General features: G+C 39.0%; 1 protein-coding gene across 7 annotated transcripts in view; it reads left to right on the top strand.

Annotated features, from left to right (window-relative positions):
- Positions 1 to 14208, top strand: part of SRPK1 (SRSF protein kinase 1) — an 83713-nt gene extending 69505 nt beyond the window's left edge. For 2 of the 7 annotated variants that reach the window (XM_020999460.2, XM_020999461.2), the window contains exons 14-17: positions 5093 to 5162; positions 8040 to 8132; positions 8472 to 8564; positions 11490 to 14208. In XM_020999460.2, the coding sequence (XP_020855119.1) occupies positions 5093 to 5162; positions 8040 to 8132; positions 8472 to 8564; positions 11490 to 11674 (441 nt within the window). In that variant the 3' untranslated portion in view covers positions 11675 to 14208. Of the gene's footprint in view, positions 1 to 3144; positions 3543 to 5092; positions 5163 to 8039; positions 8133 to 8471; positions 8565 to 11489 lie in introns of those variants that run through there. The other 5 variants (XM_020999462.2, XM_020999464.2, XM_020999463.2 and 2 more) reach the window with 4 other exon arrangements.
- Positions 14209 to 17894: the final 3686 nt, after the last annotated feature.

A 17894-nucleotide genomic window follows, 5' to 3' on the forward strand; every position in this document is an offset into this window, starting at 1 on the left:
GTTGGCTGGTTTATTTTACCTGTCAGAACATGAAAACAGCCTTGTTTTCCATTTCAGGAGCACAGCTACTTTCTTTTCATAGTATAACAAGTGGATGCCTCCAGCAAACTATTTTACTTCTTAAACCATTTGTTAGGCCCTATAGAGCCAAGGCAAAAAATAAAATGACCTTTGTATGGCCATGAATACAAAAAGACTTACTAACCAGATTTATGGAGTGCTTAACTTACAAGTAACATCATGACTTTGCACTCAAAGCCAGCTGTCATTCTGCTGCTAAGTTTGAGAATTTAAAATTTGGTACAGTTCGTTGTAAGAGTAAAATCTGGACCAGGAGAACATAGTACACTGTAACAGCAACATTGTGCAATGACCAACTTTGATATGCTTAGCTCTTCTCAGCAATACAGTGATCTAAGACAGTTCCAAAAGGCCCATGACGGAATATGTTGTCCACATTCAGAGAAAGAACTATGGAGTCTGAATGCAGATTGAAGCATACTATTTTCTCTCTTTTTTGTTTTTTTCTTTCTCGAGGTTTTCCCCTTTTGTTCTGCTGCTTCTTTCACAACATGACTAATGTGGAAATATGCTTAATATGATTGTACATGTATAGCCTATATCAGATTGCATGCCATCTTGGGGAGGGGAAAGAAGAGGGAGAAAAAAATTGGAACTCAAAGTCTTATAAACGTGAATGTTGAAAACTAAAAAAAAAAAAAAGTAAAAAGTAACCATGTAGCTTAAGATTACAGAGTTAAAAAAAAAAGTAAAATCTGGTTCATCTCTAATATGAAAAATATCCTTCTTATTGCTCATATCTTTTTATGTCCATACTATAATAGTTGTTGAGGATTAGGGCATCATTCTAAGTGGTCATTACAAAATGCATGTAGTTGATTCAGGAAGTCTTTTTTCAAACAAGCTCTAGTAAACTCTTGTTCATTTGGTTTGACACTAATCCATGCTGCTTGGCTGACTGCCCGGCAGGGCCACCTCAGGTCTTATCTAAGCACTGTAGCTGTGTTATCTGTTTCAGTCTTACTCGTACATCTTAGGGAATTGGGAGGAGGGTGTTCTGAGAGAACAACCTAAATTAATTAACCAAGGGTGCAGTTATCACGGCCAACCAACAGACTGCCATAGCCAGAGTCATCCATCACCCCCCCCCGAAAAAAAATCCTATTTTAATAAGAAGAGAAACAGGAAGGAAGAGCTGGAAAGCCATCAGATATAACTTAAGGATTGAATCTGAAAAAAGTAGGGCTCTGAACATCTATAAAAATACAGAAGAGCATTGGATACCCGCATAAATCAGACTTTTCCCTGACTGCTAAACACTGGGGTCAGCACACACAGGAGTAGAGGAAACAGGTTTTACTTGCAAGTAAACCTGAAAACTTTTTAAGATGGGCATTACTTATGCTCCCAGATTGTCTCCCTTCTGATCCAGTTTTTCTGTTGAGCTGGTCCTCTCATCTTACCACTCTACTACTCTCCTTCACCTTGAATATGTCTACAACCTCGAATGTTGACTCTTGTGTCAGGCTTTATCAGTAGAGCTACACTACTCAGTAACTAGAGAAGATTGCAGAAAGCACTTTGCTTAACTAGCCCTTCAGCCGGACATGAGATGTCATGGGTAGGGAAAAGGAGATAAAGATCTTGTCAGCATTGCCCTTAGCAATAGTAATCAAATGATAGGATGCAGTTTTACCAAGTACCATTTGGAGGTAAAGTTTTCTGTACTTCTCTAGAGGTAGCCCACTATGTAGCAGATAAGTTCACAAATTTCTTCTTTTTAGCAAGTCTGTCTTTTTGATGAAGATTAGGTTCCCAGACCTTTGGTGAGGAGGGTTAAGTTGTATATAATTGGTTCTCTTTGAGAACTGCTGAGTAATGGAGTCCCTTAGCACACCTCTCAGTAGAAAGACAGAAGAAGCTGTCCAGTGCTGTGGGTTGAGGGTGGGCAGGTGTGGAAGAATGGTAATAGTCCTGGGAACCGAGTCCAGGAGTGGTTACAGGGATATATAGGGGTAGAATTGACAGGGAGAGTAATTGTGATATGATGCAGGCTCAGAGCAAAGCATCCAGCTAGGAAAGTAGCTTGGATTCAAAAGAAGCCATCTAGATTCTGGCCTCTTTGCACCTTTTGTAAATGGTTGTCTTAGAAGGATCTCTAGTCACATATAGCTCATCACAAGTAATTTAGACACATACAGAAAGAATTTACTTCATAATCTCAATAGCCTTCCCTCACCTCATGAGACAAGGATTGAATAAATTGAAATTTCAAATACTCGACCCTCCCCTCTCTCCTCAAATTATTCCTCATTCCCCTCTTTGGCTTTGTGTTCCCTTTTCATCTGCAGTTATTCTCAGGAAAAAAATCTTTGGTCAATGTAGATTATTCCCTCAGTTGTAGTAATTATACTGACAAACACTGGTAACTTGAAGTCAGTCTCCAGAACTAAGTAATACTTGACGCAAGATGGTGGGGAAAGGAGTACTAGCGTTGTCTGAGTTAAACAGTCTGTAATCAAGTTGAACCATTGTATCAGTCTAAGGTGTAGGGTAAGGACCTACCAGAGCAGGAGGGGCATGTAGGAGGGTAAAAGCAGCTGCTTGTCTTCTTAGCTTCCCATTAATTTTCCCTTTTCATTTCCCTGAACCTAGAAAGATATGCTGTTTTTCCATCTTCTTCCTGCCATCCCATTGCAACATCCAGAAACCTGTCTCCCTGATCTCTCAGCAGAATTAAATTATTAGGAGATTCCAGACGACTGCCCTTACCTTTATATTTCAGGTGATAATGGTTTGCAGGTCATTTAGACCAGACATTTGAATTATTTCAATATACATAGGATATATTTTTACAATATGGTGTGTCTTTTCTGTATGCTACCTTGATAGGTTTTTATTAAAGAAAATTTAAATGTAACAGTGGTTCCAGAGTAGATTCTGTATTCACTTTTATGGCTTCTGGAATGGAGCTAAATTTATTATTGATATAAACAGGACAAGACCTTTTTGTTAGCTTTACCTGGTAGTAATAACTATTTCTCCTCCCCAGATGCCTCTTGAAAAGAGTGCTCTGCATTTGTAGTGGAAAACTAAACTTCCTTTTTTCCTTCTTTTAAACAGACTTTATCCTTCCAGCCTCCAGCCTTACTCTGGAATTTTACTTCCCTGTGGTAGGGATTGTTGAAGAAAGGAAAATTTGACTCATCTGTTAATTCCCTTTTCCAAGATAACATGTCCAGCACTCCAGCCCTTCCTAAATATTATCAAATCTAAGACCAAAATCAGGGCCCTCAAGTTTTGTATATTGAGCACATCTACAGCTTGGGAAGCCCTCTCCAGGGATAAAGCATCAGGGTGGAACCTAAAAGACTCTACCCCGTGACTCACAGATCTACCTCCTAACTACCAGGTGAGACAGTCAACCCACTAATAAAGATTGTTGGACATGTTATCTTAGAGAAAAGGAGTTAGTGGGGGAGTCATTATTTTCTTTTGGGGAATCACTGCATGGCATTTTCTGACCACACATTCATGTTGCCTGCAACATGCTATGTTTGCCTTCTAAGCAGTATCAGACTTCCCTTCTTCTACACATATACTGTCCCATGTGGCTTCTGCATGTTAATTTCTGGTTCTGGATGTTTTGGTTAATTTGGTTTTAAATTTTCAAGTAAAATTTGCCATCTGGATTAGGTTTTCCTTAGGAAAATATTGACGGAGAAAGGATATAGGGGCTAGATTGCTAGACTTTGGGAGTCAGGTGTCTTAACTTTTATACATGGCTTTGCCAGTTTCTGCCACTGTAACTTTGATGTAATATAAGCAGTTTAGTCTTTTTTGCTCCAGGTATCCATTTGTAAAAGTCTGGTAACCTCCCTGACATGTTGTAAGAATGGATAAAATATTGTAGCATGATTTAACACTCACACAAATATATATTAATTTTAAAAAATGATAACCCTGAGTGAAGACAGTTCTGTATTTTTAGTAAACTAAAAGTAAGACAGACTCTGAACCCAACAGTATTAATGCAGTACCCATTTATTTAGCTAATCTTGTGGTATTTTTAAACTTGTCTTTGCTTTCAGAAAAGTTGATCTCCTGTTGTACTTTTTGTTTCTGTAGTGATTAGTAAAAGGAAATAGTCATGGTAAATGTCTTTAAAATGGAACACAGTAACATAGGAAATTGCAGAGTTTCTTACCCTAGAGGCTTTAAGAAAAGAGTCATTAGTTCTCTGAACAGGTTCAGTGTAGCCCCTCTTGGAGGTTACAGGGGCAAGAATGACATCTTGAAGCTCTTTCCAACACTAAAATTGTTTGTTTACAAGGTATTTTTAGTGCTGACAAGTATTTCGGTTTTTCTGGTAAGTCTCTTTTAAAAAAAGTTATTGGCTTGATATTGAACTGGTGGCATAGAACCCAGAACCATACATACAAAAAATATGTATGGGGTGTAATTTTCTTTTGAACTAGGAAATGGGGAATTTGCTGCCTGGAAGTTATATGCTGAAATATGAAGCCATTTCAGAAACTAAAATTGTGACATGCTAATCACTGAATATCTGAAGGGAATATAGTTGGTAAAATTGCTGGATTAAAAAACAAACAAACGAACTATTAACTCTGGGAAACAGCGACCTGCCTCACAAAAATTAGAATAATGTTAGCATCCAAGATGAGCAGCAGCACATGCCAAAGATTCTGATCCAAAAGGGGAAGCTCAAAAGGCGGTTTGCTGTTATTTACTCCTTGTATTTGCATGGAATAACAACATATTCGCATTAACAGAATTCTTGCTCTTACCTCATCCATTTTACCAAGATACAGGTTTGTGAAAGGAGATCTTTTTTGGAATTGGCATTTTTTTAAAAAGGCATTTGCAAGATATTCAAGCAAAAGTGCTTAGAACTGCTCCAAATAGCATTAAGCAACACATTTTCCTCCTCCTGATCTCTCTCTCTCTCTCTCTCTCTCTCTCTCTCTCTCTCTCTCTCTCTCTCTCTCTCTCTCTCTCTCTCTCTCTCTCTCTTTGATGCTTTAATATGCTGCTATCCTTTTTTTCTTAGGCCTTTGAATTAGCCACGGGAGACTATCTGTTTGAACCTCATTCAGGAGAAGAGTACACTCGAGATGAAGGTGAGTCTGTCTTTGGATACATACTATTTTTTAGAATTTGTGAACATCACTGGTGATAAAAAGATCAAATCTTTTCAGAATCAGAAAGGGCCAAGTTTTAAGCCCCCTGCAGTTGGAATGAGCAGTGATTACAGCCAGGCTTACGTACCTGTATGTTTGAGGTAGATCCCAGAATAGGTGAGAACACAGAAAAGGATTTATTTGGTTAAAAAAAAAAACACCTTTAGGTCTTATTAGAGGTTATGGGGGAATAAGGAGAACTAGGTTAGGCTGAGCCTTATAAATTGCCAGGTTACTTCTATTTGGACTCCTACTGATCTTCCCATTTTCTTGATAGAATGTTTTTGCCCAATTGAATTTCAGTTTAGGAACAGCACAGTTTTAACATTTTGCTCTATCATGTCTTTGTTGTTATTTAATAGGTTTACATATTGGTATCTATTATTATTTTACTGATATCTTAAGTAATTCTGAGGTAACATTGGTTCTGTGTGCAGGAGTTCTTTTTTAAAAAAATGTTATCATGTGCAATTTTTATGCTACATTAATGTGCTAATGACCACTTGGTGTCATGGAGGTAGCCTTCGATTCTTGAAGGCTTTGCTAATGCAGCAAATGCTCTGGCAGGTTGTACCAAATTGAACAGTACAGACCTGCCCTGGGTCACAGCCTTGTTGACTTCAGACTTTAGAGAGGCTCCACGTGATAAATTCTTTCAGCCATGGAAACTCTGTTAAGGCAGGGAGACTTTTCATTCTGCATTAGTTCAAAGCTCACCTGCATGAGTGAAATCATAGATCCTTGAAATAATGAGTATATGACTTGTATATAATATTGCATTTTTACTGACACCCCAAAAAAGTTTGAGTAAATGCCAGCTATTTGTCATTTCCATTTGGAAATGTACATACATTACTTTTTTTTCCCTAGTGTGATCATTATGTCCCTAATATTTTATACTCTGCTTTATTTCATTTACTCCTTTATGTATCAGCATAGTCTAGGAGGTTTTCCTTTTTAATTAGCTACATGGTAAGGTCCCTTCTAGCTCTAATATTCCATTATTCTTTACCATTATATATTGTTCTATGGTCTATGCATTGTCAAGCCTGTGCATCTAGAGGCCCAGAAAATGTTCTAGCTGATGCCATAGCCAAGTTCTCAATTCCAGTAAGACGGGAGAGATGCCTATTAGACATACTTTATGTAGATATAAACTTCAAAAGCTCTCTGGGGAATCACTACAGAAATATGCTGGATTGGTCCTGTACTTCATCTAATACATGCTGAATATTTCTTCAGGAACTGCACACTTATATACTGCTGTAGAAATGCTTCTATCCCTGTGTTTGGCAGGAAGGAGATTTTTTTTCCTCTTAATTTCCAGTCATTCCTGTAAACAAGTACTGATTCTGGTGCATTTTAATCTCTTCAGTTTACCTGGTGGTTAAATCTTGGGTTGAGTAAAACCTTCATAATGCCCAAAAATTAAAAAGAATGTATCCATAAATGGAAAGCCCCAGATAAAAAAAGGAAAAAATAATGCACCTGTTGTCAGTAAAACTAGAAAGTTCATTGCTTCTAAAGCTCATCATACTCCCCTCCAAAAAACTTCAACCCGTATATTATTTCATGTATGACACAAAGTAAAAAAAAAAAAATTAATGCAGTTCATTTAACAGTATCGGTAAGCCCCTGCTAGGCATTGGGACATTACTCAGTCCTAGAGAGTGTGTATTTGGCTGTTTGTTGCTACTTCCTAACTTTGACTTTTTGAGGTTATGTTTTCATGATCTTGCCCTGGGTTCATGTCTTTGAAAATGAGGTATTTTAATGTGAAAGATCCTATAGCTTTCGAAAAGCAGATTCTCCCTCCCCTATCAGGTGATCCCCTCTCCCAAATGGGATCACATCAGGTGATAATAATAGTCTCTTTCACAATCAGATAGGGAGAGATTTTGCCACTGTCAGGTATGTTAGAGGAATCTATTGGAGATGGAGAGAAAACAGGACTTTGGGAGATATTTTGTTTCCAAATTTACAAGACCCTGTATATTTTTGTAAGATAGGTAGATAGATATAGACTTACCTAAAGGAAAAGTTAATCCTGTTGATAACAGGTAAGTTAGAAACAGAGTATTTGAATTAAAATAAAAGAATAAACTAAGAATGAAATAGTCGATATGTTTTGCATGTCCCAGCTAGGACCCTGCCCGCCACTTTTTCAGGAGTAGAAATAGTGGTTCTGATGTTGGCTCAAAACGTCTTACCATTCTGTGGTATTTTTGTTCTTGTATAAAGTTATTTTGTTTCATGACATCTCTTTCTAACCTTTATTTACCTGGAAAGAGACAGAAATTCCTTGCTGGAACTGATTTTTCTTTTTCTATATTTGTATTGCAGAGTCCTATACGGTATTATAAATCATCCTAAGATGGGAGGAAAGTTAATTTTTTTTTTCCTACCTTGCCTAAGAGTAAGACATTCCCAAGTATTTGCCTTCATGATATGCTGAGCCAGCTGTGCCAATGAAAGAGATTTCAAGATAGAAATGCATAACCACTATAAAAGTGGTCCTGGGGGCAGCTGTGGCACAGTGGATAAAGCTCTGGCCTTGGAGTCAGGAAGACCTGAGTTAAAATCGGCCTCAGACACTTGACACTTACTAGTTGTGTGACCTTCAGCCAGTCACTTAACCCTGATTGCCTTACCAAAAAAAAAAAAGTGGTCCTGGTTTGCCAGGTGCTGGGTGTTTGGTCCCCTTCTGGTCCCCGTCCCCAGCATTTGTTCTGTAGCAATAGTCCTTGAAAACTGATTGTAGAGAAAAGCTTATTCTCAGCTTACCCTTGATGCTTTCTTCTTGCCCTTCTGTTTTAGACCACATTGCGCATATTATAGAGCTGATAGGCAGAATACCAAGACGCTTTGCCCTCAGTGGGAAATATTCACAGGACTTCTTCAATCGCAGAGGTAGTATTGAATCATGTTAGTTTCCATGCAGGTGTCAGGGATGTACAGCCGTGGGAAGCAGAGCATTCGCACCTAGGTGTCATACTAGCCAACAGCCAGGGAACCCTGCATGGGTACCTAGCAGTGTGGCTCTTAGGACTCTCCATCAGCTGGATCGAGTCCTTCCCTTACATTGAGAGATGAAAATGGGCATTAGAAGCTCTGCCAAGTAGAGAGGTGTGCATGCTGCTCTTTCCACCATTCTCCAGAGCTGCATCTGCTGGTTGGCAGCAAGCGGGTCAGCCTTAGCCCTGTTATGGATGTCTTTTTCTTTCCTCTTAAAATGCTTGGAACACACAGATCACATTGCATTGATCATAGAACTGCTGGGGAAGGTGCCTCGCAAGCTCATTGTGGCGGGAAAATATTCCAAGGAGTTTTTCACCAAAAAAGGTAAAAGACACGTGAATTGTTTAACCCCCTGACATTAGGGGACAATGTTTTAATAAAACCCAAGAGGTGAGTAAACCCCACCACCACCCCCAGGAAACTATGGGTCAAAGGAGCAGCTCTGTCAAATTCCTATCTGTTGGGAGAACGCCAGTATAGAAGACTGTGCTTATGCCCAGCATCTCCTCACACCTATCAAATCCTGAGCTGGCGTTCAGAGAGCCTTCATTGTGACTTCTGCCATGTGGCTTAAGAGCTTCCTGTATCATGCGACCTGTGGCAAGTCAATTAAAAATTTATTTTTTTGGACTTTGGCTCCCTTCCATGTGATCTCTGAGCCTCCAGATCCTCAAACCTCTAATCTTAAGCTAAGTTTAGGAAATTTAATTTATCAGAAAATAATGGTAATACTGAATACTTTTCTCCTCTTCCCTCAGTGGAGAGATGATAATTTGTGTATAAGTTACTGCTGACTTGGAGGTAATATGTATTGGCATGGTCACCTGTCATTTACACTTAATTAGGGGGAGGGCACTGGGTGCCAAGAGTGTATGATGTAAAAAGTTGGGAATTTGTTTTGAGTGCTGTAGTTACAACTGAATGTATATTACGTGTGTGTGAAAGTTTAGAAATTTACTTTAAACAAAAGAAGGAAAAGTACAGATCTGTGCTCTGATCTCTTCCTACAGTTGCCTCCATTGCTGAGAATAAATATCCTTCAAGTAGTGTGGCAAAGTAGGAACAGCAGTGGCCTAGGAGATCTGAAACTCCTTCATGTCTCTGCTGTTGACGAGCTGTCAGACGTGAACTGGTCACCTCCTCTCTCTGGGCTTCAGTTTCCTCATCTGTAAAATGTTCAGGGTGAAGTAGGGCAACTCTGCAAGCTATGTTCCGTCTTTAAAATGTAGATCTCTTTTGATATTAGTTAAGTGGACTTTCAGAGGGTTTCCTTGCTTCATGCAAATAATAACAGTAAATAGAAAATGTACAATGACAAGCAAATAGTTAAGTAAATACCACTTACCCAGGGAAGAAGAGATATCATCAAATCAAGTTAGTAAATAGTATTATTGTAGGACAATAAAATTGGAAACAAGATTGGAGGAAGAAGCACCAAAGCAATATAAAATTAACTATTGCATGTGGAAAATGTGCCTTAAAGAGAAGATTAATTTGACATTTCTCTTTAACTTGCAGAATTGGATGGCATGCTACAAAATCTTGTAGGATCTTATTTTGTCTGCGTTTTTTGAAAATGTATTCTTTTTTAAAGAAAATTTTGTATTAATGTGACATATCCTGAGCCCCAGAGTATTAGAATTAGATGTAACTGAACTATGTATAATTTTTAAATAAGTTTTTGTTTTTGCATTACCTAAATTTCCTCCTGTATCCTTCCATTTTCTCTGTCTTGACTCTTCCTCTCCAGTCTCCCCTCTGCAAAGGAGCTGGGGGGAGGAACAATATATTCATATCAGCACAGAGTGTCAGAGTTGGGATGGACCTCTAGGCCATCTAGTTCAACCTACACTTGAAAACTGATCTGGAGTGAAGAAGATCTTCAGTTCAGGTGTAACCCCACACACTTAATTTAAGTACTGTGTGGCCCTGAACAAATCACTTCAACTCTATCTACCTTAGTTTCCCCAACTATGAAACTGGTATAATAAGAGTGCCTATCTCCCAGGGCTGTTGTGAAGATCATTTGAGATATTTGTAAAGCACTTAGCCCGGTACCCTGCCCTTTGTAGGTGCGGTGTGAATGCTTGTTTCCTTCCTCCCTCTCCCTTTGGAACTTGCCTGCTAAGTGTTCATCTGATGCTTTCCTAAAGGAAGAACCCATTTATCTTCCAAAGCAGTCGGTTTTACTTAGAAAAGCTCAAAATCTCCCTAATAAGGGAGATTTTCCTTACCTCAAGCCTAAATTCTTGCATTTTTGCAACTTCTGCCTATTGTTTCTGGTTCTACCCTCTGGGATCAGACCAATAATCTTAAATCTTTCATTTGATAGCCTTTGAAATATTTGAAGATAGTTACCTTGTTTCTCCCTTCGTTCTCTCTGTCTTCTCCTAATCTAATCTACTAGCAAAGCGCCATTTCCTTCAGCTGGCCCTCATAAGGCAAACTTGAGGCGTTTCACCATCTTGGGTGCTTTCCACTTTTCTACATCCTTATTAAAATGTAGTGCCTAGGACTGAACAGGGCCCTTCTGGCATTTTCTGAGCAGCGTAGAATATAGTAGGACTAGCACTTCCTTATTTCTAGAAGTTACGCCATGCCTCTCTTAATACAGGCCAAAGAGTACATTAACTTTTTTAGCTATCACTGACTTATTAATCCTGTAGTTTGTGAAAACCCATAGTTTGCAGGCAAACCTCTTTAGATTTTGTTAGCTCTGCCTCCCAAGACTATTAGGCAGTTAGAAAGAAAACAAAACATTTTTATATCCTCCTCACCTTCAGTGGGACAGTTTTATTTTAAGTGTTTGTATCCTCGGTGCCTGACACATAACAGGTATTTAATTAATACTTGTACCAAAATGCAGATTGTTGGTGATTTAGTAGACCAAATTAGGTGTACTGTAAAATGAGAATTAATGCTCATCACAAACTAATATGATTCCTCTGACTAGTTGAAGATGTTTAAGAAGAGACAAAAAAAGAGTACAAGACTTACTGAGTTCTGGATGCTCATTAAAAACATGAGCTCCTCCAAGGAAAGCATTGAAAGTTATGTGTATGTTTTATAAAGGAGATATGCTTGCTCTTGTGGAAAGGTTAAATTCTTACTATTTTTTGAAAATACTGATGCCTACAGCATTCTTAGTAGCTTCTGCCTGGATTGAAAAGTGGATTTACATGAAAATGTGGAATTGTCTACCCATACGTACTGGTCATTTTCATTTATTCTCTTTCTCCCCCCCCCCAGGTGACCTGAAACACATCACTAAACTGAAGCCTTGGGGCCTTTTTGAAGTTCTAGTGGAAAAGTATGAGTGGCCTCAAGAAGAAGCAGCAGGCTTCACGGATTTCTTATTGCCGATGTTAGAGCTGATTCCTGAGAAACGAGCCACAGCAGCAGAGTGTCTCAGGCACCCCTGGCTTAACTCCTAAAGTCAGTGACCCAACATCATAATCCTCTGGACTCTGGTTTACAGCAGAGATTATACACTGACCCAGCTGTTCCAGATTCTCCCCTTCCTTCCCTTTCCTTGCCATCCTTAGTCCTCTTCCTGTCCCTTTCAAGCATTCTCCTTTCCCTTTTCAGGGTGAAGCTCTTCGTTCAAGGCTTCCTAGATTATTGTTATTTTTTAATCTAATGTGTTCATTTGGGTTTGCTTACTTGACCCTGTGGGAATTCCCACAGCCATTGGGCATCCTGAGTGAGTTTTGCCTTGGTTGGGCTCTGCCAAAGACTAATGGACTGGAATGTGAAACTGCCCGTCATCTTCTCACTTCCATTAGAACATCCTCCTTTAAATTATAAGCTTCCTTTTTTAAGAGCGCAACGAAGATGTGTGAGCCCATCCTCAACTCACTGACTCTAAGAGTCAAATTTTCTAGTGCATATTCTATTGCCAGCAGAAGGATGAGAAAAAGGTGTTAATTTAATGTGCAGCAGAGACACTGAACATGCTGTATTAAGAGTGCATCCGATTCCTGGATGGTTTGTGTTATTCCTCACAGTCACATTTTTTTCCTACAACTTTTTTGGCTTCTGTCTTTGAAATGGGCTACATCAATCAAGACTGAGTTTTAGTACTGTTTTGCCACTGTTCAGTCTCCATATTTACTGATGTAATTTTAACTCTCCTATGCCGGGATCTTCGGTATGACTGTAATAGATACAGTGGAAATGGAAGCTGAAACTGGAACCGTTGACTAGAAATCCTTTCCGAAGGCAGGTGTGCCCCTTTGGCTTCAGACAGGCGGTGGTTTTTGTAAGCAGTGTTTCCTTACACATCTTCTGCTTTCCTGAGAGCAGAGGGTTTTGGTTTGGGGGTGTTTTTTTTTAGGGGGGTGGGTAGGGGTATTGGCTTGATTGCTTTTTAAAACCCTGGCTGGCACTTTACTCGTTCTACTTGAGTTGAAACCCCCCACCCTATCACTAAAGAATACAGGATGACTATGAAAGAGCTCTGGGTTTTAGGTCCTTTGTGTCTGAGAAGTGAAAAAGATGTCACCCAGAGCTTCTGATTCTTTTGCAAACAATTCCTTAGTGGTACTTCAGTCTTTCATCAATATTAATTTACCCGAGGTTCTGTCCTTGAAGTCCATTTCCCCATTCGGCTTTGCTTTTTTCTTTTTCTTAAGAGATTTGGCTTTATGCTTAGGCATAATCCAAATATACAAGAACCAGAAGGGGGAAGGTGTGGCTTTATTCTCTCCCACCCCCCCAAATAAAAGATAGCCATTCTCTGCTGCTATTTTCTAGTATCAGCATACAGGTGGTTGCTCATTAGAGTGTAATGTAAGCTTTTAACTTCAGTAACTTCAGGAAGGTTGGGATGTACTTAAGGTGGGGGGGGGGGTTGTTTTTTGGTTTGTTTTTTTTTTTTACAAGGAAAAGTTAAAACCTTTCTTAGAATTTGCTAGTTTAAAGATGGGTCTCCCAGATTTGCCCCCTCATATTATGAGTTGTAACCAAAAGCCAGAGTTCGGCAGGATTGGGATCGCAGCAGCTCTTCCTCATTATGGACCAAAAGGCCTTGGCAATCAATGACCTCATAGAGGATGGATCCTGCTTCAGAACTATGGAATTTAGAGAAAGTCAAACAAGTGTAACTTGAGAGAAAATGTTTTTAGAACTGTTAGACTGTTATGTGGTTGGTTTTCCTTGAGTTTGGAATCTAATGGCAAGGAAACTGGTGATGCCACTATGTGATCCATGTAATATGTAAGCACTGTTCCCTACATGTCCTTGTCTGGCTAGCCTATTCATCAGATTCTTGATTTGGTGATACTAATGAAATCAGATGGTGTTCTTTCTCTAGGGGATTTCTGGGCCAGGCTACCCATGTATATCTGTGAAGAATAAAGAGAATAATAAAGCTCACTAAACATTTATAATGGCAGGGAAATCCTTCAGTAACTTAATTTTTCCCTGGGTTGCCAGGTTTATCTATATTTTTAGTGATGATGAACTAGGAATCTTGAGTTATATTTCTTTAAATGCCATTAAGCCATAATAGTAGGGTTAAAGGCATTTCTGGTGGCGGTGTTGAGGAAGAAAAACTGTAGTCATTCCTTTTCAACAGATAGTCTGATATAAAAGGAATAGTTCTGATGCAAAAGGAATAACTTCTTATTATCATGGTGGTAAGATAAGTCCTGTAACTTAATCTCTGGAATGTTTCCCTACCAAATAAGGGCTTTTTTCCCTGACTCGCTTAGGGAACCAGGTGGACTAGAAGACAAGAGGCAACTACAGAATCCAGTCTTCCAGCTGCCCCCGGGCTTGCCCTCTTGAGCTTTCATCCTAGGTTGAAATTGCCATAAAATGCTCACTAAATGATTTGTACTTGCTGTCAGTAAAAACCAACAATACAACAACGCTGAAGGAAAATACATTTTTATTCTTTCTACTTGGGTGCACTGTCTGTGTTCTTTGTAAATGCAATACAATAAACAAATTATTTAATAACCTACACGTTTCTAAGAAGCGTTTGTTTATTAGTTACCAGAACTGCTCCTACTGGCTTAGGGACCGGGGAGGAAAAGTGGGAGGAATCACTCTTGAAGTGAAGGTACCTAAAGGAAACTTCAGGACTTGGGTGATGATAATGTATTTTGTGTTCCCTGCCCCTGGCCTGGAGGATGTTGACCTAAATGTAAGCCTAAGGTGAATATGCTGGTTCTTAAACAGTGATACCACCCCTCCATACACACCTCCTTCCCCCTTCCCCCCAAAAAAAATTATGTTGAAATGGAGAAATTAGTTTCATAGATACATGCAACAGCATGATGTCCATTCAGCACCACTGGTCCACTCCCCTGATCTATCTCCAAACCACTGAGATAGAAATATGAATTCACTGACTTGAGTGTTGAGTGCTGAGATCAGCCTGAGGACCCTTTTTTCCAAGGGTTCTTAACCTAGGGTTCACAAACTTAATTTTAAAAAATATTTTGGTAGCTATTTCAGTATTTGTTTCCTTTGTTGTCCTGTGTATTTAAAACTGCAAAGGGTCTGTCAGAAAAGGTTGAGAATCCCTGCATTACACACACATGTTAACCCTCCCCCCTCCAACTTCCCAAGGACAACAAAAATTCCTAGATCAAAATTTCTTATTTAGCTGTTGGCTAGAATGTCACCTGAATTGGTCTGAATACAAACTAACGTTAACCAAGACCTAATGCTCCTCCTGAGAACAGTGCCCAGCTTTTACCTATTCTCTCTTGGAAATAAGTTTATAGATAAAAGGAATGATTCTTCCAGTTGATCAAACTTCCTGATAAGGGAACTTAAAGGTAAACTCAGAATCGTTCTCCAGATACTGGTCTGTGACTTGGGAAACATGGTGTCTTAGTTAGTTTTATTTAGCCCACTAAATAAACCTGGTTATTTTGTATCTAGGTAAAGGAGTGATTTGCAAACACTACTGGTATTCCTAACCTCATAGACAAAAAACTTTCTTAAACACATCAAACCTTTAGTAGTAGAAAGCAATGTTTTGGTTGGGGGAGGGGGGGAGCCGAGGCCTCGAGGGGAAAGGGTGCTGTAAGTATGTAGATATCTAGGCAGATATTTGCTACCTTTCAGAAAATACCACAAACAAGTTAATTTATCACATCATTAAAATGAATCACAACCTTATGAGAACAAGGAAACAACCCCATATTACAAATAAGGAAATGGAGACCAAGAAGGGGTTTGCAGCCATATTGAACTAAAAGTTGTTAACAGTGACAATGAGTTCTTAATTTCAGCTTCTGCCTTTAGCTTGTATCACCTTGAGGCATTTGGCATTGGGGCCAGAGTTGAAAAAGAGTTGCAGACGTTTGTTCAGTCACATCTGATTCTTTGTGACCCCATTTGGGGTTTTCTTGACAAAAATGCTGGAGTGGTTTGCCATTTCCTTCTCCAGAAAACTGAGGCAAACAGTGTTAAGTGACTCATCCAGGGTCACCTAGCTAGTAAGTATATGAGGCCAAATTAGAACTCGGGAAGACAAATCTTCCTGACTCCAGTGCTGGCACTATCCACCAGGCCACCTCGATGCCCCTTACCACTTGATAAACTTAACTTTTGGTTTTATTTCTTTTTGTCATTACATCAAAGTTTTAATGAGAGGGTTTCTGGTTCAACTTTTTTTTTACCTTTTCATAATTTAATAGACTTCAAATGATAGAATAGAATTATTGGGTACGAAAATATAGCTTTGATTTTTTTGTCAATTGATATGCCTTTTTAAAAATTGTGCCATCATGATTTAAGTTGAAAGGATTTGATTTGGCTACATTGACACTGTTATTTGCTGCTTTGGTTATAGGTTAGTAAGTGGATTACAGTTGTCTGCCAATTTAATGGACAATACTGTATTGAATAATTTTCACCTGTTTGTTCCTTGACATTTTAATTCTACAGCAGAGATTCTCAAACTGGTACTACACATACCCAAACCAGGGAGTACAAAAAAAGATTGTCTAGAGAGGTATGGGAAATGTTTGATAATGTTTGTTATCCTGTTGAAATTATTTGATTTCTCATGTGAAAATGCATAGTAAACACTTGAATTTATTTGCTCTTGTATTAAATGAGGGATATGGTTGGCTTACTGAAAACCAAGAAGCACAAGGATGAGAAAATGTGAGGAAGTGTTACTCCTGCAAAGTATGTAGATCTTCTAGATTTTGGTCCACTTCTCTCAGCAGCCTTCATTATTTGTCACACGAATTCTAAACTGATTTATCAAAAACATGTTGCTTTATGGCTCTCAGAGAAAGATGCAAGGTAATTTTGTAATACTCCACTTTGTGCCAGATGTTGTTTTTAAAAGCCCATCTAAGTAAGAACATGCTTGGGCAAGTATGACAAGATATGTTAATAGTTTGCAGAGAACAGGAGAGGGAAATAATTGGCAAAGTTGTGAAGATGTCTCATGGGTAAGGTTTCCTTTCAACTTCAAGTTTGGGACTTAAGCACCTTTTAATCCAAGATAGACCAGGCATCTGATACAGCCCCAGTTCAATTCCTCCAGTATCTGTCTGTCTGCAGGGTTGGGTTTGGACAAGGGTTGCCCTTGTCCCTTAATGAAGTGATACCTATAGTCCTATAGCCCCAGCCTCAGAGAGGGGGTCCAAATGAGGTGGCAGTCATTGGAAAGTCATTGACTGAGCCCTTTGCTTGGGCTAAAATCCTAGAACATCTGAGCTAAAAGAGACCTGAAAGTGGTCTAAGGGAGAAAACTTGGGGTTTGTGAATTTTTAATATTTTGGTAACTATGTTTTAATATATTTGGTTTCTTTTGTAATTCTGTGTATTTGAGGCATTTAAAAACATTCCGAGAAGGGGGCCGTGTACGGAAAAGGTAAATCCCCAATATAGTCTAGTTCCTTTATTTTGTAACTGGGACCCATAGAGAAGTGACCCAAATTATGTAACAACTTGATAGTGTGTGTGTTGATTATTGTTTAAGCAGGGCCGTAATTAAAATTACCAAGAATTTCCTGAATTCTTAAAATGAGGAGAAAAAGGAAGTAAAATATGGTTGCTCCAGAAAACATTACCCTGCTAGATTATTTGTTGAATTCTGGAAACATTATTAAGTTTTTATTTTTGTTTGACTAGGGAGTAAGGGAAGGATAGGTGGAATGCTGCAAATTAATCAGTAGGGGGCAGCTACGTGGCACAGTGGATAGAGCACCTGCCCTGGAATCAGGAGGACCTGAGTTTGAATTTGACCTCAGACACTAGCTAGCTGTGTGACCCTGGGCAAGTAACTAACCCCATTGCCTCTTAAAAAAAAATTAGTAGGAGAATGTAATGCTGTAAATTGATCATCTTTATGTTCCCTTAGAGAATAGATATCTCCATCCCCTTAAGATTCCCAGTGTTTTGTAGACCCATTTCGTGGTCAAGTCTTCTACAAGAAACCTTTACTAATCCCCCCAAGCTGTTAATGCCCTGTCCCAAGATAATCCTGTATCCTGTATATATGTGCATTTCCCCCATAGAACAGAAGTTCTTTGGGAGCAGAAACTTTTTTCCTTTGTGCACTCAGTGTCTGACAAATACTTGTTAATTGATTAGTGAAATTTCTGATAGTAAAATATTGGGAATTGCATTCACAGTTTACTTGACCTGGAGATAAGGCCTTTCTGTAGCAAGAGG

The sequence above is a fragment of the Phascolarctos cinereus genome, unplaced genomic scaffold (assembly GCF_003287225.1).
Source record: "Phascolarctos cinereus isolate Bilbo 61053 unplaced genomic scaffold, phaCin_HiC Scaffold_5;HRSCAF=322, whole genome shotgun sequence".
In the NCBI taxonomy this organism is placed as follows: domain Eukaryota; kingdom Metazoa; phylum Chordata; class Mammalia; order Diprotodontia; family Phascolarctidae; genus Phascolarctos; species Phascolarctos cinereus.